This window comes from Pseudopipra pipra, chromosome 1 (genome assembly GCF_036250125.1).
Source record: "Pseudopipra pipra isolate bDixPip1 chromosome 1, bDixPip1.hap1, whole genome shotgun sequence".
In the NCBI taxonomy this organism is placed as follows: Eukaryota; Metazoa; Chordata; class Aves; order Passeriformes; family Pipridae; genus Pseudopipra; species Pseudopipra pipra.
The window spans coordinates 113,348,034-113,372,204 of record NC_087549.1 but is presented as its reverse complement, the minus strand read 5'-3'; the positions used below and the strand labels follow the sequence as shown (position 1 = coordinate 113,372,204).

The window sequence follows — 24,171 nt, the reverse complement described above, 5'->3', positions numbered from 1 at the left end:
CAGCTCCCACAAACGACTTCAAACCATTATCTCAGAAGTTAGATTTAGAAGTTCATTCACAGGAAATTGGATTTACACCTGCCTCATTTTTGAAGCATGCATACAACAGGAATACAAAAGTGCAAAGCTCCATCATGACCTCCCACCCACACCTGAAGGGGCTGGGGTATGGGGTGTAAGAAAGAGACTACTTTTGAAAAAGGGTTTTGAGCTGCAACTTATAAACAAACAGATGTTGGAAACCCAGATCCTCTATCCCCATTATGGAGCTTAAGTTACACATCAAGAAATTAATTCCAGTTGCTAATACAGAAGTCAGGAGGTTGTTAGCATCCTGACAATCCCACTCAACCGCTGAGCTGAAGTCCTCTCATGTGCTGTACACACCTTTGTCAAGTTTCTGTGTTCCACTAAAACTTGCTGCTTGAGGTGGGGATTACCCTAGCTTCTACTACAGCCCTTTGGGATATGAATGTCACTGCTTTGCACCAGAATTGTTCTATGGGAAAAGTCCTCTGAGAGTGGCACATCAGTGGCACATTCTCTCTCACTTGGGCAGGTTTAAGTAAGAATTCTTCTCAGCACTCACTGGATTGGCTTTTTAGAGTAAAAGCCAACATCATGGGTCTTCTTCAAGGCTCATTTTATATCTGGAAGGTTAACTGAGCTGAAGAAGTCACCCTTCTGTACGTATTATTAAGAAAAAGGTTCACTGCACAACCAGAAACATGTGACCAGCAAAACACAAGACAGTTGTAGAAAAAGACAAGGCTGCTTACAACAAGAAAAGGTTTTTGGGTGGAAGCATAAACTTCCCTCTTAACTGGGAAGTGTTCTGGAATTAAGGGTTAGTTACTATAACACCATACAATAAAGGCAATCTTTAAACTGCAACACTTTAAACTACTCAAGTCAACTTCACTAAAACTATTATCAGAAGCACAGTCAGAACGAAGCCTTCTTTCCCCAACTCTGCAGAACTCGGCATTTGATCAACTAAAATCAAATAAACAAAGATCAGTAGAAAATACTTGGTCAATCCCTTTTAAGGGCATAAAAGCTGAATCCCTTTGTGGCAGACATTACTTTCAGATGCCAATACTGTTGCCAAATTGTCTGGTCAGCTAATCTAATAAGGGCAGAAGCCCATCTCAGCTCAGTATATTTTTAAGGAAGGTATACTCAAATGGGTAAGAGTTGAGAGCCACTCGATCAAGTAGTACTCCATCTTCCTTTTGTTTCAGGCTACAATCAGTAAATAATTAAGATCTCCATACAAATTCTTAAGTCTAAAGTGTGTTATATTAAGACTTTCACTACACAACCACCTGTGTTATTCAAAAAATCACAGTCTCAGAAAACATCAAGAAATTACGGAATTGTTTAAAAAGGTCAGGTGAGTGAGTAGCCAAGAGGTGGCAGTGTTTCTATCTGGTAAACAAGAAATGGACTAATTGTTTATAGCATTCTAGCAGAGTAGGAAGTCCAGAGACATCAAACAGCAATATACTGCAAGAGGCACAGTTTTAAACTGCTTCTCTCCCACTTTCAGCTGCAGCCCAGTTAAAGTGAACAGCCTCTTCAGGCACTACATCCAGCTCTTGGTTAAAGCAATTGCCTTAAAAAGCAGTATAGTATAGTAGTACAGATATTCAAACGAGGAGTTGTTGATGCTTCTAGACAAGAAGGTGGCAATATTTTAATACCTTACTAGGCTTCCATAAATTAAAGCATTATAAGAGTCTGTCTATGCAATTGCTGAGGGCTTTTTAATTGATAAAGAATTTTCAGATTTACAATATAAATTGTAGCTTAGACTTAAAAAAAAAAAAAAAAAGGAAGAGTAACTGCATAAATCAGTACTTAAATTTCACTTGGCATTTAAGCTAGCCTAAGGAAGTCCCAGGACTGCCTCACCTCTGAATTTTTAACATGGTTATTGAACACTGGAAGATGAAGTTTCAGTTCACATGTTCAGTGCAAAGGTCACAAGCTCTGCAAGACCATGATCAGAAACATTCCAGGGCAGTGTTGCTTAATTCATGGCAACAGCTTTATTTAACAAAAGCACTCGAGGAATGGTTTCCCTCCATAACTCCATATGGGATCAAACATGAAACAAGTCAGCTTACTCCAAGAAGTGGCTTCTCTGACCATATGAGAGCTGGGTGTTTTGAGAATTTGTTTTGGCTGGTTTTGTCTCTTTTTGTTTGTTTAAACTTTGATTTACAAAGATCTTTCATTCTGAAAGCATTTCCACCTCATTGTAGCAGAAAAAGAGCCACGGCATACATATTTGGCAGGAACGTCTCCCCTGCTAGGAGAAAAACAGATACATGAAATGGAGAAAAACAACCCACACACCACGATATTCAGACTGTCACTGATCTAAGAAAGTATCTTCCAAGAACAGCCATTTGCTCCTAGTGAACGGCTGGCAACAGTTTGCTTGGGTCAGACAGGGGTTTCTGAAGACAAGTTTCTTTTCTTAGATAATTAGTATTTTTTATTATTTCCCATCATGCTGCTCAAAAACTTGTGCTATTTCATATGTGCATCTAAAACAACTTACTAGATTTAGAGCTGTGGAAGTCACCTTGGATTATTTCCCTTCACTTCCCCCCTCCTTAAGCAAGGGACTACAGAGATGTCTGTTGAAGTATCTCTGCCACAGAAGCCAAATGGAAAAAAACTGCCCATCTATATCCAAAATGAGAATCCACTAATACAGGTGCTAAATATTTCTTTACACATACCTTAGGAAAATTCATACAGGAAACTTTGGAGTAAAATCATAAGCCACAACATAGGAGATAACTGTTCTCAAAGGGAGGAATAAACTGAATTCTGGTCAGTTCCTCAAGAACTGACAACTAAAACACAGTTATAACAAGGATATACTCATCCAGAGTACTTTGTCTGATTTCCATCCCAAAGTAAGCCTTATACAAGTGCACCTGAATTCTGCAAGAAGGTTAATACCGTGTTCTCATATACTGAGGAACACCTGGAAAAAACAAACAAGACTTCCAAGACAGCATTCCATTTCAGTGAGTCTCATCTGCTGACAGTACATTGGGATAGCAGACAGTAATTTCAGCTTTTTTATTTTGGTCTTTGTTTTAACATGCAACACTTCCTCTTTCCAATCCATGCCCTAGCTAATGAAAAGTGTTTCCTTTTACATTTCCCCCCTGGATGGTATCAAAACGAATTTAAAGTTCAAACAATAAAGATATTGATGAAAATACTGTTTTCTCCTCTAGACAAGGTGATATTAAATTTCATGCATTATATGGTACTTTAAGATGAGATCATGATTTTTTTCTGTTGCTTATATTAGTAAAGTAATATTAAAATAGCATAAGACAGGACATCGTCAAGGCTTTCCCATGATAATTTCAAAATTAAAATGGAAGGATACCCTGGGGACCAGTTACTTTAGAAATATATACTATAAACAGCTTTCCTTTTTTTTTTTTTCCCCCGAAACAGCTGTATTGAACATTGGTAAAGACAAAATAGCAGTTCTGACAGGAAACTGGTTCAATACATTATTCCCAGATTGATTAACTGTCAAGATTTATCTTTCATTTAGGAAAAAAATAAGTCAGTCTTACTATGCTAGCCAAACCCTCATAAATACTATATAAAAGTGATGTTTACATACATATACTGACAATATATAACAAAGACAAATTAATAGCAACAGACAAAAAAAGCACATTACTGAACAGCTGAGAGGCATAAACACTTTCCATGTTTACACAGTGACTTGCACTAGATGTTTAGTCACAAGAAGGCTTTCTAATGAAAAGCTCAACTATGGCTTTAACCAAAAATTCATTCAAAGTACACATGTTGTTTAATTTCCCTTTCAAAATTTTGGTTGTTCAGCATAAGGCAGAGCTGGGGAAGGAAAAGAGATGAACAGGTTTGGAACAGAGAAAGGGAACTTCAGTGCTTTTTCTCCTTCCCTATAGCATCTTCAGCTGCAGGATTTTGCTACCTCCATTGTCCAATGACTTCAGTGAGCCTGGCACTGGCTTCTTTTCTCTTAGGTTTGAGCCAGTTCACCCTGCTATTTGTTGCTGATCAGTGCACAAAGGGATCAGATACAGAGCACAAGACTTCCTGAAGAAGGCTGAAGCAGAAAAGAAATGCACATTTAGATAATAACTGATACCTGTGACAAAGCTAGTGAGGCAACTAGCTGGTTTTGTGCAACCACTTTGCTTTGCCTGCATAGCAAACACTGTCACTTCTCTATGCCTACAATGAACACAGTTTTCTGTTCCTGTACCCCACTTGGGAGAGTCCACACCACTGAGGGGTTTCATCAACTTAAGCTCCTTAGCGGTCCTGTTCTTTGCTGAATGGCATAGGCTGGCATTAAGAACAAGTTTCAGAAGTGATATCATATACAGAATAAAAATGCTAACCTTAAATTGTATTTACAAGGATGTTAATTAAGAGGCATGACCTCACTGTAAGAAACTGGTTGCCAAATGAGCAGCTGAGTAAGTCTTCCACACTAAGTTTTTTTAGCTAGGCAAGCAAATGGGAAACCAATTAAAATAAAGCTATAAGTAGTTTAACACCCTAAATTACTTCTATAACTACAAAAATTATGGTACTCTCTGAAGATAAATACAATTCAATCGCTTGCAGCATCCAAAGACTGAGATATGAAAATGAAACTTAACTCAAAAAAATGGCTCAAGGTGATTTGTGTTGCAGTTTGTAAAAGCAAGTTTCATGTTAACACCTGCACTTTTAAATTAAGGTTCTCCTATTTGTTCTCTCAGTGTATAAAAGTTGTGGGGTTTTTTTTCATTTTTGCCAAAGAGATCAAGACAGAAGCACTAGTAAAAACTGTCAGTAATCATGTACTACTTGAACTCACTTCACTGACTCCGAGGCATAGGAAAAGTAAGGAAAGGACTGACAAGAAGTGTTCCAGTGAAAGAAGAGCCTTCAGATCTAAGCCAAGCCCGAGTGTATAGTATGCCACTACAAGCTTAAGTGGCCAGCCACAGAACCCAGCTACTCCAGTCTTTACAAGGACATGCTGACCTAACCTATATCCAAGTCAATGTTGAAGTCTCCTACAAGGGGAAATGAAGTGTACACATTACAATAATTTTAACTGTGGTGCTTCAGAACTTCTAGCAAAATCTCTAGTAGTTCTGTAGAAGACCTACCTTCCAATATCATAAAGAATTTTTAATTCTAAAAACAATGGAAAAGTACATAACTTCCATGTAACAATACATAACAACATATGCAACCAAAGCATACAATTGCTCCCTGAAAATATTATTTCAAGGATAAGCCACTTGGAATGAAAGGCCCACATGCACCCCTTCAGGTGAACATTGCCTTAGAAGTTTTCCACTTGTTTTTGTACAGAGACAAAGAAGTTAGACTGACACAGCTGCTACTGTTTAGCATAATAGTTCAGATTCAGAGGTTCTTACTCAACTACTTTTTGATAAGATGCAAAGATGGGATAAACACCACCTTTGCCAGAAAGGCAATAACATGCAGATTAAGTCTTTTGTTTTGACAAATCACAGTCGTCTAAAGCTTGTGAAGTTTATCAGATATGCATGCATTTGCATGCACTGGGAAAATGCATACAAATGGGAAAAGCACCTCTCAGGAGTGGCTGGAGATTTGGAGTGGACAGCTCTCCAGCAGCATGCCAGCTATGCAGAGAAAGTCATCTCAAGATCCTCCAAATCTTGCTCCCACTAACAGCAAGTCTGCTTAGACTGCCCACTAAACCCCCTATGAACCATCCCACCAACAACCCTGCAGGATAATTCCAGTAAGGGAGCTATGCTTCAGCAACAGGAAGCTCAAGGGTCATATGTTAGTTATCTAGTAAGAGGCTCAGAGCTCATGAAAAAATTAGTAATGCTAGAAGAGAGGAAGAGCTACGATGAAATAATATTGTCAATTTAAATATATGTTGTCTAGAATGGAGAAGGCAGATAGCACCCAAGAAAGGGCATGTTGTTACCTTTTCGGACACTGTCAACAGCCACCATTTATAATTCTAATCCAATTCTTAATTCTAATCTTATCAATGCTTTCATGATATTGGGGGAAGGGGGATTATTACATCCCCTCTCTCGTTTCTAATTGTATCAAGTACAAGAGGGGAAGAAGCAAGGAGAGCATTAAATCTTCCCCATTACCATTTTACTATATACAAAAGCAGAATTAGAAGCATTGGGACCTCAGTGTTCCAGAATCCACTCCAGGACACTGTTTAAGCTTTCTACTACCAATGTCTTTGTTATACTAATTTTTGGTAAGTTCTTTTTCCACAATCTGTCCCTCCTTTCTTCCCAAAATACTTGGTCATCCATTTAAAAGCCTTTAACAGAAGTTGACACCAAATACATTGTTATGGGGCACCGTTGCATCACTTGTAGCTGCTTCTACAGTAACTAGATGGGGGAAGTTATTTGCCATTTTTTCAGACTAGCGTTCAGTCTATTGAACTAAATTGTCTGTTGTATCATGATCTGCATGATAGTCTCCACAACTTACATGCACTTCAGTGGGAGAATCACAATTTTCATTTTCCCCTACAAATAACCACTCCGCTGAAGGGAGACAGTTCTCACAACTTTAGCTGCCTTGCTTGTCAGTCAGTCATCAGCTTAAGAAAATCTGGTTTCCAATTTGCTCATCTAGCCACAAAAGCTGTGTTTGGGACATTCAGCCGGCTCATTTGGCAACCAGTTTCTTACAGAGAAGCTATGCCTTTCTCAAGTAACATCCTTGTATGGATCAAGTATTCCTGAAATTTGAGTGACTTTGTCTAGCAGCCTGCAGACCCCCTTCACGCTCCAACTTCAATGTATTAAATCTCCAGTGCCTTTGGGCACACCATATATAGTGGTGGGGGCGGGGTGTGCTGCAGGGGGGTGGAATTTAACCCTTTACCAGCACTGCTTTTTAAGGGAAAAAAAAGGCAGCTTGGAGGCACGATACTCCTTCTTTCCATTCTCTAACGAGTTTTTCCTCAAAGTAACAGACCCACTCTGCCTTACATATACATGCACTTACTAAAGCATTTTAGAACTATATAGTTGACCTCCAAACCACAGAAAGACACAGAAACGGCAAGACCCCAGGAGCTCCCTGATCATTATCTCTTACACCCCCCACCACCTGACATGGCATTATTTAAGGTTACAGAGAATCAGGAATAGTAACCTTGTCAGGCGACTAGTACCGACTCGCTCACTGGCGATTCACAAACCACACTACCAACACTCGCACAGGACAGCAGCATTTCTCCAGTCTCTGATGCAGCACTAGGTTGGATTACTAAGCCTAAAGGCACAGCCTTCAAGCTTTACTTGCACCCAATATTTAAGGTTAGGTCTTTTTATTATGTATTAAGTGACAGTGTGAATGGCGGAGTGATAAGAACCACTGAAGTGAAGGGGGAGGGAAAAGGGGAGGATTTGAAGTTTGATAGCTGACATTTTCCCATAAATAATAGTTTGCCTTTTGTTAACCAAGAGCAGCTGAACAAAAGGCTGTATAAAATTAGTCTTGTAGCATATGCCTGCCACTCTGGACAGCAAGTATATATAGACATGCAGACTGAACCCACAAAACCCCAGACAACATGGGACACGGGGAAGATACAGCAACAAGCTCCAACATTACCATTGAGAATCCCATTGAGGTTTGATTCCTGTATTTCAAGTCCCTACCAGCCTTTTAATCCAGCCAAACACAGCATTTGGTAGTTCTGTACATTAACAATACCTTAATTAGCAAAAAGTAGTTTATAACAAAAAGGTAGATGGTAGTTTATAACATTGGCTATCCACAAAAATATATGGGATGGACATGTAATACAAGCAAAGAAAAGATAAAATTTAGCAAACTTGACAGGACACCTTTAAATATTTTGGTAATGCATGGAGACCGAACAACAGTAAAGGGAAAATGATGCCACACAAGTACAGCTATAATACTTTTAGCTCACTAAAGGACCCTTCTCCCCTCCCAGCACTGAGATTCAAAGGCAAGCAGTTGCTATTCTGACAACCCTGGAAAGCAGTGGTATGAGAGCAGCCCAGGTTTGCATGTGTGATCTTAGCAGAGATTATACTATAGTAACAAACAGGAGTAAAACACAGGAGGTTACAAGAGCAGCCTCTGGTTGGATTAATCTATTTCAGGAGTGAGTATAAGAAATTTCACATGTTTGTTTGTTCAGTAGAGTTCATTTCCACTACAGCATTCAAGACATACTTCACAGTCCCCAGAATTTTAAGTATTCAACTCTGAAGAGTGACCTGCATCCATTGCCGGTCCAACAAGTTTAGAAATTTCCTCCCTGGTGCTGGGAGGTAACCCATTTTCTCCAACTCGGCACCAGTGCAGAGGCATATAGCACAAAGCATGCAGAACTATAAAACAATAAATATTCGAGATTCCCAGTTCAAGTCTTAGTCACTTCAAAAGTATTTCAACTATATATGTAGGAAAACTGCTGACTAGATATCATCCTACCCAACAAATTCACCATCTGAGGTTTTAAAACAATGCATGTTATACAAGCAAATGAAATAACAGTAATGGAGCTCTTGTTTCTTAGAGCTGAACACAGAAGTATTAATTTATTCTTATTAATAAATGTCAGTATTGCACACACGGGTACCAAGTCTTACTCCTTTTCTTATTATAAAGCCGGAGCATTCAAAGCTGGCCAACATCTTTAGTTGCTAAATAAGATTATTAGCTATGGACTCTATAGCTGAAAAATTATTTTGTTGAGGACTGACAGAAAGAGAGGAAGAAAGAAGTAGCTTTGTGACAAAAGAACTTTAGGAAAGAAGTACTACTCCTGTCTTAGCCACATATGCTTTCTTTTCTTCAAGATGGGAGGGCAAAGGTGAAAGAGAAAGAAAAAGTTCTCCAAGGTGACACTGCATAGTAAAAAAGTTTTTGAACTCAAGTTAGAAAACAGTTAGCAGATAGTGTAGCTCCAATTCCTTAGCACATTTTTTATCTGTTCCCATGACTCTCAAAATTGATTTGGATGCACAAGCCTAATTTGTTAGGAGGACCAAGCCCATCTCACCCACAGAGCCCTTCTTCAAGCACAGACAGGGAAAGTAGAAAACCCATGGAAGGAGCTGCAGCTGAGCCCATGAGAACAGCTAAAACAAGGACATATGCTTAACATATTTTAGGAACAGGGACATCCATTCATTACATTAACCAATACTTGCATTGCCAAGCAGTAGTCCCATTCCCATCCAGTATTTCTACACTTTAATTAAGACTTAGAATTATAGGGTAAAAGCATTAGTAAAAATTATGTACTACATAATTATGATCCAAGATTATATACATAACTGCTCTATTGAAAGTGGATTACAGCTGAAGACAATAAACCCCTTCTGTGAAATCTTATCTGTGGCAACATTAGTCTTGCATTCAGTGCATTGTTTGTGCAGCTTAGATCTGTGCTCTCAACACATCGTGATTCTTTGTCTGATGGAAAGACACCAACAACTTTGCAGGAAGGAAGGGAGTATGGGAGGAAAACTAGGAAGAGACAGGGTCAAGACAGTATTGAAAGAGGAATGATACCTCCTTAACTTTAAAACAGAGGAACTAGGTAGTTTTCCTCTAAGGAAGCATGGTCTACCAAGCATGTTTACATGCTCTGAAGATTTAGCTGAAAGGAGAAACTGCTACATATGATGCAAAACTTCATCACTAAATTGAGGCAAAAATTCAGCCAGACCTTCTCTCCCAGTTATGAGATACACTTCAAGACATTGGTTTTAACAGAACTGTAGTTAAAAAAACTAAATTATGGGTATAGTTGACTAGTTTCATGCCTATTTGTTGCATGCACATCTCCAGTCATATTTTCTCAAGAAAGTTACTATAGCCTCAGAGGTCTGTGTTGCAGTCTGCAAGCATTAACACTCTTACATGTAGTAATACTCTTGGTTTTTCAGAGACATGCTCTAAGTAAAAACAGTCCACAATAGTTGCCTGAACGGCCATGGCATTTCTGCTTTTTTCAATTTTTATTCACTGAAAACTGTCTGAAGTCATGTTTAATTAATGTCGTATAATATATCAGATTATCACCAGCAGCAAAGCCTGACAACTTTGCTGTATTTACCCTAAAACTTTAAGTGTATTTCAGCATTAGTCAAAGCAAAGCAGAGGAGGTTTTGATTCTGTCCAGTGTGGTATTAAAGCCAAAAGTTTTCATTCTCTTTCTAAAGAGAATCAATTAAATAAAAAAAAGACTTCTGCATGCAGGGAAGAGCCAGGAGCTAAAGAGGAGACTCGGCTAAAAGGAAGGTAAGGCAGAATAAACCAAGAGGTAACTGTTTAGCACCAAATACCTGAACATTATTAAGTTAAAAAATAGTGTGAAATTAAAGACTATTAAAACCCCTTATCATTCTGAAGATGTTAACTCCACATTATGTAGATCACATATGAACAAAATAACTTACTCCTTTGTTTTTTTCACCAGGAAAAAAAAATAAAAAGGAAAATACAAGCATCAGTAACTTAATCTGAAGCATTGTCTTCAGATGGGCACCTGTATGTGCATTTGCACTTGATATCAGAAGTAAGACACAGCAAGTATGATAAATGACAGGTGCATCAGTACAAAGGAGAATACAGGGTTTCTCACATATACTTGAAGTATGAATTCCTCTAGTTCATGCACATTCTCCTCTAAGGCTGAAGCTCTAGCAGTCACAACACCAGCAACACAGTGAAGTATTGCATATTAAGAGCAGGATACACTCCCAAAATTTTTAATCATTTTGTTAGGAGGCAAATCATTAGAAAATGGAATAGCAAAAGCCTGCATCACATTTGTATCACATGTTGCAGTTTCATATAAGTAGCCCTTGAGCAAGAGACACGGAATTGGGAACACAGGCTTATTCCCTTTGCATTTGCCAACTATTTTGGTGAGAGGTGGGTGACTGGCATTAAGAGCACCACGGAGTAAAGCTCAGCATTTGGCAGTGACTGCAAGACATTACACAAAAGCAACCATGTTTAACCTACCATTCCTGCCTAACTACACTATTCCTTTTTCTTGTACCAGATAAGCTGGGGCCAGAATCCTCTGCAATTAAAATAAACTTATACCAACACTAGAAGAAGGGAGAAAAGTTTTCTGGTTTCTGTCATGTTAAGTGAGTTAAACTGGCTCAGAGAAGCATCTCCTGAGTGCACGCAGCCAAGCCTGCGAGAGGAGAAATTGAGTTCCCCTATTCTCTGAGTAGCCATGAGATGTTAAGACAGCTTGCTCCCTCCTATTGTGAAACCAGAGCTTTACCCTACATTAGAGCAGCTTAGACACAAATTTAATCAGCAAATTTCTCCAAGGTACCAGATAAGTAGCTTTCTGTTCAGCTGACAGTTAGGCAGAAGGCATTTGAATGCCTTCCCCTATACCTGCACATTCCTCCAAAAGTTGCATCTTTTACAGTGAGTAGGACAATAAGAAGGAATAAATTTCATTTGTAACCTAAAAAGACAAAGAATCCAAGAATATATGCAAATCCAGAATTCAATAAAGCAATCTAATTTAACAAGTCTTGTCTACATGCGTTGACAGCCCTATGAACCACTGACATGCACTGATCTGGCAAGAAACTTAGGAGTTTGTCAATTAATCTGATCAGTTAAGATTCTGACCAAAGGATGCAAGCAAAAGGAAGGAACAGAGTGGCTCAGAGCAAGCAGAAAAAGACCTTAAAAATCCTTTCTTGCAGTGAAGGGAGCCATGGTGCTACAGGGTTATGCCTCTGTAGAGCAATATGAGAAGTAGAGGGTCACACACCATTAGGTTGACTGAATTTGGCAACTCCAAGCTTTCCCTACAAAGTGTTAGAAGTCTGCTATTGAAGTGTTTTGACCATCCACCACTTATCACCAAATGATGCTAAAGCACACAGCAGCTGAGCCTTGGCATAATGCAGGCATTACTTAACCTGCAACTTGTCCTGTTTTCCACTTTCTGCAAACTCACTTGAATCCAGGTAGTTTATCTACACAAGCCAAGTGTCCTACAGTTGTTTCAACGTTTTCTGAGATTATGGTTTAGTTTGCAGCCTATTGATATTTCTAAGAAAACAGATGCTCTTTCAGTCTGAGAGATGAAACAATCAAGCACATTCTGCATTTTGACTTATCAGTTAGCATATTTTATTTAACTACGAGTAAGACTACAGTAAAATCTTTTTCTAGTTTAAAGTCCTGTTCTAGTTGGGTTTATTACAGTAACATCCAGTTAGTACTATAGCATTGACAGTTATGTCCACACAACAAACGTGGCCAGACAAAAGAAAAATTTCAGAGTTGCAACATTGTTACTTTTGTAGAATGCTTTGAAACAGAGCTGAAGCATTTCCCCTGCTGCCGTGGTAGGATTTTACCTCCGACAGTTCGTGAGTTCACGGGTTCCACTTTCTTTCCTGTTTGCCACTACTGTAACAGTCAATATTCTCTGTTTTAGAGACTGTATGCGCTCAGAACACACGAGGCAACAGCTCAACTGAGACCAGAACCAACTCGACTAAAAAGAGACTGCTCCAGACATCCCTGTTAAGACATGAAATCTGCATTTCTCAGCATTCAAAGGATGACCAACTATCCTGATCTTGTCTGGCAAATGTGGATGCGTAGTCTTGTTCTGAGACTTGGAACACCCAATAAATAACCACCCACACTGTTACTTCCCTTCTCACTTGACGGAGTCACAAAATAGGAGTGGAATGAGGAAAAATGATGGGGAATGGACAGTGACTCCCAGGTGGAGAGGTGGAAAGACCAGAGAGGAACAGGACCAAAGGTAACAAATCAGTAGCGGCGTTAGGACAGGAATATCATGTTCTAGGCAAGAACATAAAGGAGCCAGTAACTTTTGTTGATAAAAACCTCAGGGACAGGGTCAAACTCCTTATAACTCATCTCAAACAGGGTGAGGAGGATATATCCTGGGGAAGGAGAAACTGGATCCAAGAAAACTACTCTTTCAGCAGCTCACATATGAGATCTGCCTGTGCTCAAATCTTATCTGCATGACATTGGTCTGAGGGAATATCCTGCTCCCCAGCTTTTCTCACTTACATATGGAGCAGAGACAGTTTCTAACTACTAATATTAAGCTTTCAGGCTACCCTTTCTGTCTTGCATTTTAGGTTTGTTTTTACACTATTAGCCAAACAAAGAACTTAAGTGATGCACTAAGTACTCTTCTGCAAGGCTGCCTTTCTATTATCGTTGCTTTTATGAGGCTATAAATAACATTCTTAGAATTAAACAAGCAATAACACTCACAGCTTTGCAGCCACCCTCTTTCTCAAAAAAAAGTTTTTCACATCGCCCATATTTTTAGCCAAAGTGAGAAAGATTACAGTGTAAACTGTTCCCAACAGTCAGTCTCTCCCAAACAATTCCCTCTTGAGTGACTAATAAGTACTTGCAAATACTCATCAGGTACACCTGCATTCAGGAACCACCAAAACCCACTAATCAAGAACAATAGTAGATCATTAATTTGCAGAATAAAAGCCTTTCTCAACAGGAGCTGAAGGCTTGAAAATGCTTACTTGTTTTAACACAATTTCTAGGTCTACAGGACACAAGAACACCCAAAACCAATTTTATGAGACATGCACTCTTTTCGAAGCATGCTGTTGAAAATAAAATTAGGTATGTAAAAATAAATTAAGCTTCTTTACAAGTTACTTCTAGAAAAACTGTAGGGTTTAAGCAAGGCTAGAATATCTTTGTTCCCTTTGCAATTTCAAGATTTTAAGTCCACAAAATCTCCTGTCCCAAGTACTCTTCACTAAGTAATGGAGAATACATCACTTTAAAAGATGGATATTTTATGCTATGGTCAAAAGCCGTCAATTATTTTTCATTTTACACACTTCAACAAGAACTTCCATACTACTGAGAACACAAAAACTACAAGCTTTTCAGCCTGTACCAGAAGTCCAAAGTTATACTCCGAAATTAATGCAAAAAGCTAGCTTTTTAACTGTCTTAAGAACATCATGCCTCATTTCATTCTGGTTTTCAATATTACGTGTGTGCTCTAGGAAGCCCACTAGCAGGAAGATACTTTGATACCACAAAAACCTGTAAGCAGCCCAACTACAATAACATTGCTGGGTTGGATTTTTTTTTTTTTTAAAACTTCACTGTCCTTTAAGTACACCTCACATTCTCCAAATGTCATTTTAAGGTTTTTCTTTTTCCACAAAATTCGTATTTAGTCCTCTGACACTAGCAACTTTAAGAAACAAAAAATGCTCTTCCAGACCTTCCTAGAAAAATTATTTCTGAGGTACAGCAATATCAGAGAAGACAGAAAAAGTGCCCCTGCAAACTGAAGACAAAGGCATCGCCAAATTTCCAAATTTCTATCAGTTAAGCAAGCATCCCACAGGAAACTCATGTACTACCCCTGTCCTCAGGCAGATTTTCCCCTGAAGCCCCTTGTTGTGCTGTCCGATTTCATACTGGGAGGGAACTACATCCAACACTGAATTTACTGGAAAATTCCAGCAAAATCCCCCGCGTTGACCCCCAGAGCAGAAGGGGGAAAGACAGCGATCGCCATTTCCCAGCCTCAAAAGTTTCAAACCATCACAGCAAGAAACTATCCCAATGAAACTTAAGACACTTTCAGTACATTTTGAAGAAGCCGCTGTCTCTTAAGATCTATGAAACAATAGTCAGGGTCACCAGAAACAAAATTTAAAACGCTTTGGTTTTACAAGTTAAGACCACATAAAGCAAGTTCCCGTTTTTGTATCAGTAGATGTAGCTGGTATTCACAAGGCTGAGTACCTCTGCTAACTTTTAGACTACTTTTTATTTATTTATAAATAAATAAGCAAAAAGGAGTCCTTTCCTCGATACAGTTATCTTCCTTCCCTATTTATTCGTTTTTCCTTTCTCCGAGGGGTTACACGCAGAACACAGTTGTACAAAATAGACTCCACTTCGCATTAGAAGCGTTAGGAGCTCGGGGGAAGGGGCGGGGCGCCTCTAAACTTCTCTCTCTTGCATCTCCACGGCCCCGCCACCCCTCGGTACGCGCCCGACGAGCTCCCTCTGAGGGGCATCGCCCGCAGCAGCCCGATGCCCCCTCCGCAAACCGCGCACAGGCAGCCCGGAGCTCCGGCGACCGCCTCCGGGCACAGCGTCTCCCGCATCTCGCGGAGAGCCCCCCCCGGCTCACCTTCACCGCCTCCTCCTCCTCCCGGGCGGCGGTGCGGAGCGACGCCCGGTGGGAGCAGGGCGCGGCCGGGACGCCGCACGCCCTCCCCCGGTGTTCCAGCGGCTCCCGCCCCCCGCACACGCCGCTGGCGGGGCGGCCTTGCCCCCAACCCCGAGCCCATCCCCGGCTCCCGAGCCCCGCGGCAGGAGCCCAGCGCCTCCGCGGGCTACGGGAGCTCTGCGGCCGGTCCCCACCGCCGCCCGCCCCCCGGGAGGCAGCGATGCGGGCGGGGGCCCTCTGGCGCCGGCCAGGGGCGGGAGCGCGGCCGCCCCCTCCGTCCTTTCCTCCCTCCCTCCCTCCCGCGCCGCGCACCGGCTCACCTCGTCGTCGTGGTGCTGGCAGTAGCTAGCCCGGTCGGGGAAGACGGAGAGGATGTTGTATGGCGAGGCAGGGTAGGGCGGGCTGAGGGCGAGTGGCGCGGCGGGGCCGGCGGCTGCGGGGCCGGCGGCGAAGCGCTCGATGAAGTGGTCCTTGGTGAGGCGGACGCGCTGGTGCGCCCGCACGCAGTTGTCGCACAGGTGCTCCTGGCAGTCGAGGCAGCGGGAGCTGGCGGCGTTGCCCTCATCGCAGGAGCTGCAGCGGGGCTCGCCCTGCCGGCTGTGGGGCCGCCGCAGCAGGAGCGCCGCCGAGCCGCCGCCCGAGGAGGAGGAGGACGAAGACGTCGAGGAGGGCGCGGCCGAGGCGGCGGCGGCGGCGGGCGAGGAGCCGGCGGCGCGGGGTGGCCCCGGCGGCGGGCGGCCGTGGTGCCGGTTGTTGCCGCCGCCGCCACCGCCGCCCCCAGCGCCAGAGCCCCCGGCCGGGCTGGCCCCGGCGGCGCGGCCGTTCTTCTGCTCGTCGGCGGCCGCGGCCACCACGACGACGTCCAGCAGGTTGCTGAGAAGGAAGTTGGAGGAGGGCAGCGCGTCCATGCCCGAGGGCTCCGAGATCACCACCTTCTGGTCGCAAATGGGGCAGCGCAGCTTGAGCGCGTCCCCCGCGCCGGGGTGCCGCTGCGCCTCCAGGCACTGGCGGCAGAAGGCGTGCAGGCAGGGCAGGACGTGGAGCCGCCGCGGCGGGCCTCCGCAGGAGGAGCCGCCGCCGCCCCCGGAGGAGCTGGAGGTCTGCGAGGAGGACGAGGAGGTGGAGGAGTTGGAGGAGAGGGGAGCCGGCGACCCGCACATCTCCTTGCACAGCGGGCAGATCTGGAAGTCCGACTCGGGAAACGAAGCCATTTGCGACAAGCCTGACTCCCCGATGGGGGGCAAAAACGTGTCTCTCCTCACTCACAAAAAAAAAAAAAAAAAAAAAAAGAGGCAGCGTGGGCGGAAAAAACAGAGGCGCGGGGAGAAGGTAGTTCTGCAAGCAGCTTACGAGCAAGCTGGCATCGATCAGTCGTTTTGCCAAGTGGGATCGATTGGCCGTTTTTGCAAATACGGTGTCATCGATTCGGCGGTCTGCAGGGAGCTGGGTCCTCGCCTCGTACCTCGCTGCTGCCGGGCTGGCTGCTGCGGGGGTGGGGGGGCGGGGGTATTTTTGGTATCAAGGTGTAGCTGTCCCGTTCTCCCTCAGAAAATGGATCCTCTCTTCCCTCACACGTACTTAACCCCCGATCCCCCGTTGCATTAGACAAATTGTATCGATTCCCGGATCGGTCAATACCTCACACAGTCTTCTCATCTCCCCCTCGGGTCAGCAGTTTGACAACGTGGTTTAGTTACTTGTCTTCTTCCTAAACGGAAAGTGCATGGGCGCCGACCGCCCGATCCCCGCCGCATCCAGCGGGGACCGGACCTCTGTCCGCCGGGGCTCGGCTCCGGTTCCCACGGCCGCAGAACCGGGTCAGGGCGGCAGTGCAAGTCCCTCTCGGCCGGGCGGGGAGGAGGCGGATGGGGGGCAGCAAGGGCTTAACTCAAGTTTCGCTCTTTCTTCTTGGGGCGTTGGGTTTTTTCCTCTTTTCCTTTAAACCTGTGCTTGTCGGGGGGGAAGGGGAAATTTCGTTTCAGTTCCCCCCTCCACTTTTGCAATCCAGAGCAGCTCTAGGAGAGAGAGAGGCACTGAAACACAGTGGCCAGGCAGACTTCTCCGGCTCCAGTCCTCCCCCGCCGACGCCTGCTCCACCACCGCATGACTGGGGGGTGGGGATGGAGGGCGGCGTTGATGCCCACCCCACCGGCAGAGACTCACGCTGGCGGGACGTGGAGGAGAAGGAGGAGATGGGAAGAAAAGGGCTCCGAGGGCGGCCAAGAAGAGCAGTCCCCTCTGAGTCTCGGCTCTTGCCGGACGCCTTCCTTTACGCGGGGCTCCCCTCAGAGGGCAGCGCCGAGCCCGCAGCCTCCCCACCACACGCGGTGCCCGGCGGCTCGGGCGGCTCTCCCGGCCGGTCAGTACCGCGGGCTCGGCGCGGCTCGCACAGGCTGCGGCGGCCGCGGCCGGGCAGAGGAGCAGCGGCAGGTCCCCGCCGGCCGCCCTGAATTATTCATGGGGGGTGTATTATATTCGCTCGCACAAATTGGAGCCGCTGTGCAATGCTATCCGAGAGCGCTACGCTCGCCCCCTCCTCCTCCTCTCCGGTTCTCGCTCGCTCTGAGCCCCTGCAGCGCCTAGGATCACATTTCCTTTGTCATCTCGCCTCTTCGCGTGGTGTTTTATTGAGAAAACAAAAATAATATAAAACCCGAAGAGGGGGAGGAAGGAGGGGCAGGGGTGGTAAAAAGCTGGGAAACCCAAAACGCCCGCCTCCCCCGCGATCTGCCGAGCCGGAGCCCACCGGCCCCGGGGGGTGAATTAGCAGGAATTACTCACTGATGCGGCAGCACCGTCCCGGGCGGCGTGGGATCCGGGGAGAGCCATCGCGCCGGGCGCCTTCCCCGCCTGGCGGGGTGCGGAGGGCGGCCCCGGGGTGCGGGGGGCGCGGGGCTGGTGGCGGCGCTGGCTCCGGCCCCGCTGCGGCCGCCGGCACTGGGGCGGCGCGGCGTGCGGGAGCCTTTTAAGCTCCGACGGCGCGGGCTGACTTCCGCCCGGCTGCGGGGGGCGGCCGGGGGGCGGCGGCGGCGGGCAGGAAACATTCGCCCTCCTCCCGCCCGACCTGCCCCCATCCGCCCGCATCCAGCCCTGCCGCCCACCCCCCGATTTTTAATACCGCCGGTTTCGGCGCCGGGGACCCCCCTCCCACCGTGGGTCTGACGCGCCCCAGCCGCGGCTCGGGCGGTCGCCGGACCCTCGCGCCCTTTTTGTCTTTGGGATGCGAGCGGGGAAGGAGCGGGGCTTCGGGGCCCTTCTTTGAAAGCACCGGGGCGTTAATGCAGCTTTAAACATTAAGGCTCTCGATTAATTGTTTTCTGACGCCCAGTCTAGAGCTGACCGGCTCCTCTCCGTGGCGTTGCGGTTGCCGCCGGGTCCGGCGTGCCGGGGAGGGCGAGCCCGGGGGGGGGGGGTTTTGCTGCTGGCCAGGGGCAGGCGCTTCCTCTCCTTCAAACTGACGCGATGAAGTTAAGCAAAAATTAGAGGCGATGCCATTTGCGCTGCTGCGAGACGTAAATTAAGCAAAAAACCCGCCGCAATTATTTTGTTTTTAATGAAACGCCCCGCCACCAGCAACGGCATGGAGGAAAGTTTCGGCTGCAGCACGACCGAGTGGCCACCCTCTTGTTTAGTATGGCTTGTGGTAGCGAGAGAGGACGCATGGCATTGCACCCTTAACAAGGAAACTGGAAATATTGAGAAGTTTTAAAATGTGGAACTGGCTTAGGGATTGGAAAGCCAAAAAAACCAGGAAAAAGAATAAAAATTGGAAAATATACACATTAGTGAATGAAAGCATCTGTAAATAAGCAAATTAAACACAAAACAAATTAGTGTTCAGTAATGATAATAAATTTTCAAAACCACCACCGAACAGGAAAACTGGTTATTAAAATATATTCAGTTATGTTCCTCCTTTGTTTAGCCCTTAAGTGGACAAAGAACTAATGCTATTTAGACCTTAGACTCACAAATGACACTAACTTGTGTACTTTATAATGTCTTTTGTCTTCTGCTGACAGGTACTAAACAAAACTCAAGCCATGCCTGTGAGGATCTCTCACCAAAAGCCCTTTAGAGAACTGAGAAACTCAGGAGCGCTAACGTCCATAAGGATGTCCATAAGCAAGACCACGAAATGGGAATTGCTGGTGGAGTCCATGGGGCAACCAACATGCATTAAGTTGTAAACAAGCATGAATATTTATTATGCCCCTCTCCCCCCATATATTCTGCTGAGAACTTGCCTTATGTATCACTGAAGGATTTGGCTGGGGGGCTGTGTTCTGTATATTACAAATCCATATATTCACATTTGAGCATGCAGGTGAAATCTACCACAGCCTTGACTATCAGAGGTTAAAAAATCATTGAGCCTTGCCTCAGCTCTGTTTATTTGTCCTGTGGTTGCTACAGAGAGTTGTGATACTGCGGAGCTTGTCCTTTTCCAGATGAAGTCAGTTAGTTGTGAAGAACGGTAACTCCCCAAACAACGAACGTAAGGTAGATCCTTTTGGGTTTCCCAGATAATGCTTTGCACCAGCTCCCTCGGTAGAAACCATCATCTTTTGTGTTCAGAAATATTTTAATTGGGCAGAAATTCCCAGATGCGTGTCTCCAGGCGTATCTGACACCCCTGCCTTCCTCGGTGACAGCTGTTTGCTTTCCAGCAAAGCGGCTGAAGAGGGCAATTCTGCGCGTCAGTGGTTCAAATGGTTCCTAACGCGCTCACGATGCTACCTATGTGCTGTGGAAGGTCTTTTGCTGACAGGATCCACTGTATTTGTGCCAAAGCTCCCGAAGCTCGTTTACAGCTTACGCCCTCCCTGAGCTTGTAAAAGGCTATAAGCAATTCACTGTCCCTGAACAGTGGGTCCTTATTCTCCAGATGTCACCCTCGTATTGGAGCACCCCTGTCTTGCCAAATCAAAGTCCGCCTTTTCTTCTCCTTCCACCACTGCCGAAGGAATGCTACGTTTTGAGGCTTCCTCCAGTTATGGAAGACTTTCTGTCTTCATTATGAAAAACGCTGAAATAAAGCTAAAGGGAATACACCAGTATTATACTCCGTTTTGAAACACCAGCTCCTGGAGCACTCGTGTGCTCAAGTACACAGCAGATAGCACTGGTCATTTTTCTGCTTAGTACATTGACTCGATGGTTTTTGATTCAATTAACTTGTTCTGCTATAAAAAACCCCTGAGCTCTCCTCAGAGCGAGGCCTCAATTTATTTAATTTGTTTTCTAAGCCGACAAATACGTGGGTGAATAACAGCGTGAGGGTGATAGGTGAAGCGCGGGAGGCTTCTGGTTCCTCATTAGACAGCAGGATGAGAACTTATTTTTATGATTTTTCCCTGGGAAGCTAGTGCTTCACATTTACCCTTTTTGTTTCTTAAAAACAAAAGAACAATAGCTATCCTGGTTAACAGGGCTATTGTCCCTCTGTGCCAAATAAATGAAATCTCCCGTGCTTACGTGAGCGTCTGAGGCATTTCTCTGCATTCTGCTCATTCTCCTTTGTGTCGCTCTGCTGAGGTTTCTCGCATTTATTCCCTTCTCTCCAGTCTTTTTCACACCCATTTCTGTCATCTTTCTTTTGTCCTCCATTCAGATGCCGTTGCTAGTCTGAATCGAAAATGGTGTGGTTGTACTAAAGGCAAGCCCATCTTATAAACTGTGTTGAAATCATAACTGTGTCATGATCACATCATAACTGTGTTAAAACATTAACCATCAAAACATTCTAACAATGCTAAAATCTGGGCATGGCTGGCCAAACCTTCAGAGACACCTAACGAGAATTGAAATAGCTCTGAAGATACGGGCCAGCTTCTACCTAGTTGAAAAATCTCTATTTGGCAACATTTGTCTGTCCTTGACTAACTGCCCAGCCACTGCAGCTAAAGGATGCATTAAAACTGCCTTTTTTTTTCCTTTCCCCCTTATATTTCAGCGGAAAATAGGACATTAGGGCAGAAGACTGCACCTGAGTCATTCTCTAGTATCTACTTCCAATGTTGGGATGTGCTTTCCACTGACCGTACTTTAGAAGATTTGTTTCTTGAAGGAAAGCATCTGCTTTCCACCAGCAGTACTGTGGGACAAACAGAACAGTGTTCCTGCCAAAAGCATTACAGCTGGAAAAGCCAGGGGTCTGTAGGTTAAAAGCTTTGTTAAATAGAACCAGGTACAGTAATTGTGGGTTCGGGGATATTTTACTGTAATTTTGGAGGCAAACATTCACATAAAGAGCTCTCCCCCATACCACCTGCGTGAAGTGGTCCAGCATCCTGATATGGTTTGCCCTGCTATGTGTTGAGCACGAAGGCACTGTGCAAGCTCAGAGCTTGGCAGGGCTTCTGAAGAGGAGTTGCTGAGGAGCTGGTGCCTGTCCTGAACGTGCACAGGTAATAATAAACATAGAGGTCTGAACTTCTGTTGTCATTGTTGCTGTTTTACACCTAAGGAGCCAGAAAACATTTCCGACTCCAGTATTGCTATACTGCAGACATAAAAAGCCAGGACAGTGGTTCATCACTTTTAGTTCTGTGCAGTCTTTTCTAGGGATTACCAAGACTAAAACTCTCCCTGAATCCCCTTCCTTCTTTATCTGTTAACAAAGAGACAAGAGACACAGCACTGCAACCTGCTTGGATCTTTACTTCCCATGCTTAAGAATTCAACTAGTAAATCAGTGTATGAAAGGAGCACTTCCAACAGGTCTACTCACAAGGAAAGGCTTCAGCAAGATCTTGATGCTGGTGTAGCCTTTGGAGATTTTGTGTTAGTCAAATAGTGCCAGATAAATGAAAGAGGAAGGTTTTGCTGATGGTTTTTAGCTTGCTGTTAGGGACTTATTCATTACACTCAGAGGAATATCCATCTTTTTTTTTTGGCTTTCACCGCAACTGTACTCCACGGACAACTGTGCCACTTAAGTTCAGCCACTTTAGCCCTGATTTGTGCTGGTTTTTTCTCCTTTCCTCATTTTTACTCTTGCGAGCACAAACTTCTAAATTTGCCTCAGATTCCAAATTTGCCATGCCTGCTCTTGCACACTGACTCTCGCTCAACCATATATCTGTCATTGGATCCATTAGTAAGTACAGTAGTAAGCTCAACTTTCTGCATGTGTTGCTGAGCTTCCTGTATGGTATGCTGGATCTTGAGCAGGGTGGAGGGTTGGGGAGCAAAGAAGCAGTATGGGTTGTCCCCATGGTATAAATCATTGGGAACTGGCTTGCTCAGCATATTAATTCAAGCCTTTGACACCCCCTCCTCCACCCATCCATCTCCCCTACAGCAGGGTCACCTTGAGTTTAAAGATGTGCTTGTTAGGATGTGATGGGATCCAGAGAGGAACAGAGAGAGCCTCCTTTATACACATGTGCAAGTGGAATCTATAGGTTTTGTTAGTGCATCTTTACATCTCTACAGTCTTCAAGGGCTGGCTTTGGTAAGCAAGGACCTTGCACTCAAACAGCTGACATTACTTTTAACCCCAGAGACATTACCAAGTTTGGGCATCAATCCTCTATTCCCAGAAAGAAGCAAACCCCTACTGTCTTGCCTTACAGCACTGAGCTCTGCAGGCAACTGATGCAAAGATGTAATTTTTTGATGTGCTAAAGGAAGTTGGGGTTTTTTTCCACTTCTACTGATAGAGTCTCCCAGAGCACCTTTATGCTTAAGCCTTACTCAGGCTCTCCTACTGTTTGGTATGCATCTGAGAGGAAACTGAATGACCTTTCTTTTCCTATTTTTTTCTCCCTGTGCATTCTGATTCATTCCTTCTTCTTTTCAGAAATTCTGGCTGAAAATAATCCATTTCTAACCACATAGCGGGATTTAGCATCACAAGGACTTTTAGCAACTTTACCTCCCAATGGCTGCATCTCTAAAACCGGTTTCTTCTTCCAGACTTCTCAAATCTCTCTCTATTCACCATCTGTTCAATCAGATTTCTTGTTAGACTAAGTACCTGTGTTGGCTTTAATCTTTGATGATGACAGCTCAACTATTGCCCCCCAAGGATGGGCTCAAGGCCAGAAGACGCCAATGTCTGTTCTTCTCATCCTGATTTCGCTCTAAACAGCTTTCAAATGCGATGCCTACCATTAAGAATGATCTAAATCCAGGTCTAAATCACAAGAAGTGACTTTACTGACTGGATGTTGAACTTATGTGAAAACTGATGCTGGAGTCATATTAAAGGCTCTCAAACTCACCTTCCATGAAATGTCCCATCAGATCACTTTTCTCTTTCAGGAAAAGCTTGGCAGAATCAACATGTCTTGTAAACATGCTCTACAGGTCAAGAAATGCAAGCTCTGAGCAGCTGGAGGTAGAAGGCAGGTGCCAACATTATGGGCTAATAATTGCAAATGTTTTGTTATTAGCCTCCTGTTTCCTGACACTGCTGCTGCTCTGATACCTCACTCTGCATTTATCCTCTCCGCACAGTTAACTCAGCTCAGACTCAAAAGTTCACCTTACCTTCGTTCTTGTTCACATCCACAAGATCCTTTTACTCAGCTGGGGGAGTGCTTTTAACAGCAAAAGGGAGAATGGCTTGTCAGCTGCTAATGCTTCCCCACAGCTGTGTAAACTCTGGGCACGGGCAGCTGTTCCCCTCCAGATCTGGCGTCAGGAGCTGGGAAGCCTGGCACCCTCAGCTATTCATTACCAGCCCCCAGTGCAGCCCCCAAACTGGGACATGAGTGTCCCCTAACAGGCTGCAGCACCACCATGGCTGACCTTATGCTGGGAAGGGTGAAGTGCTTGTGCAGTGTGTTCAGAGAGACAGTAGTATCTCCTGTCTCTTAGAATGG

The 24,171-nt window shown here is 44.6% G+C and overlaps 1 protein-coding gene across 1 annotated transcript in view; it reads right to left on the bottom strand.

Annotated features, from left to right (window-relative positions):
• The window catches only part of TRIM71 (tripartite motif containing 71), a 59,720-nt gene extending 43,127 nt beyond the window's left edge, over window positions 1-16,593 (bottom strand). The window contains exon 1 of the mRNA XM_064672286.1: window positions 15,658-16,593. Within this exon, the coding sequence (XP_064528356.1) occupies window positions 15,658-16,548 (891 nt within the window). The 5' untranslated portion in view covers window positions 16,549-16,593. The remainder of the gene's footprint in view (window positions 1-15,657) is intronic.
• Window positions 16,594-24,171: the final 7,578 nt, after the last annotated feature.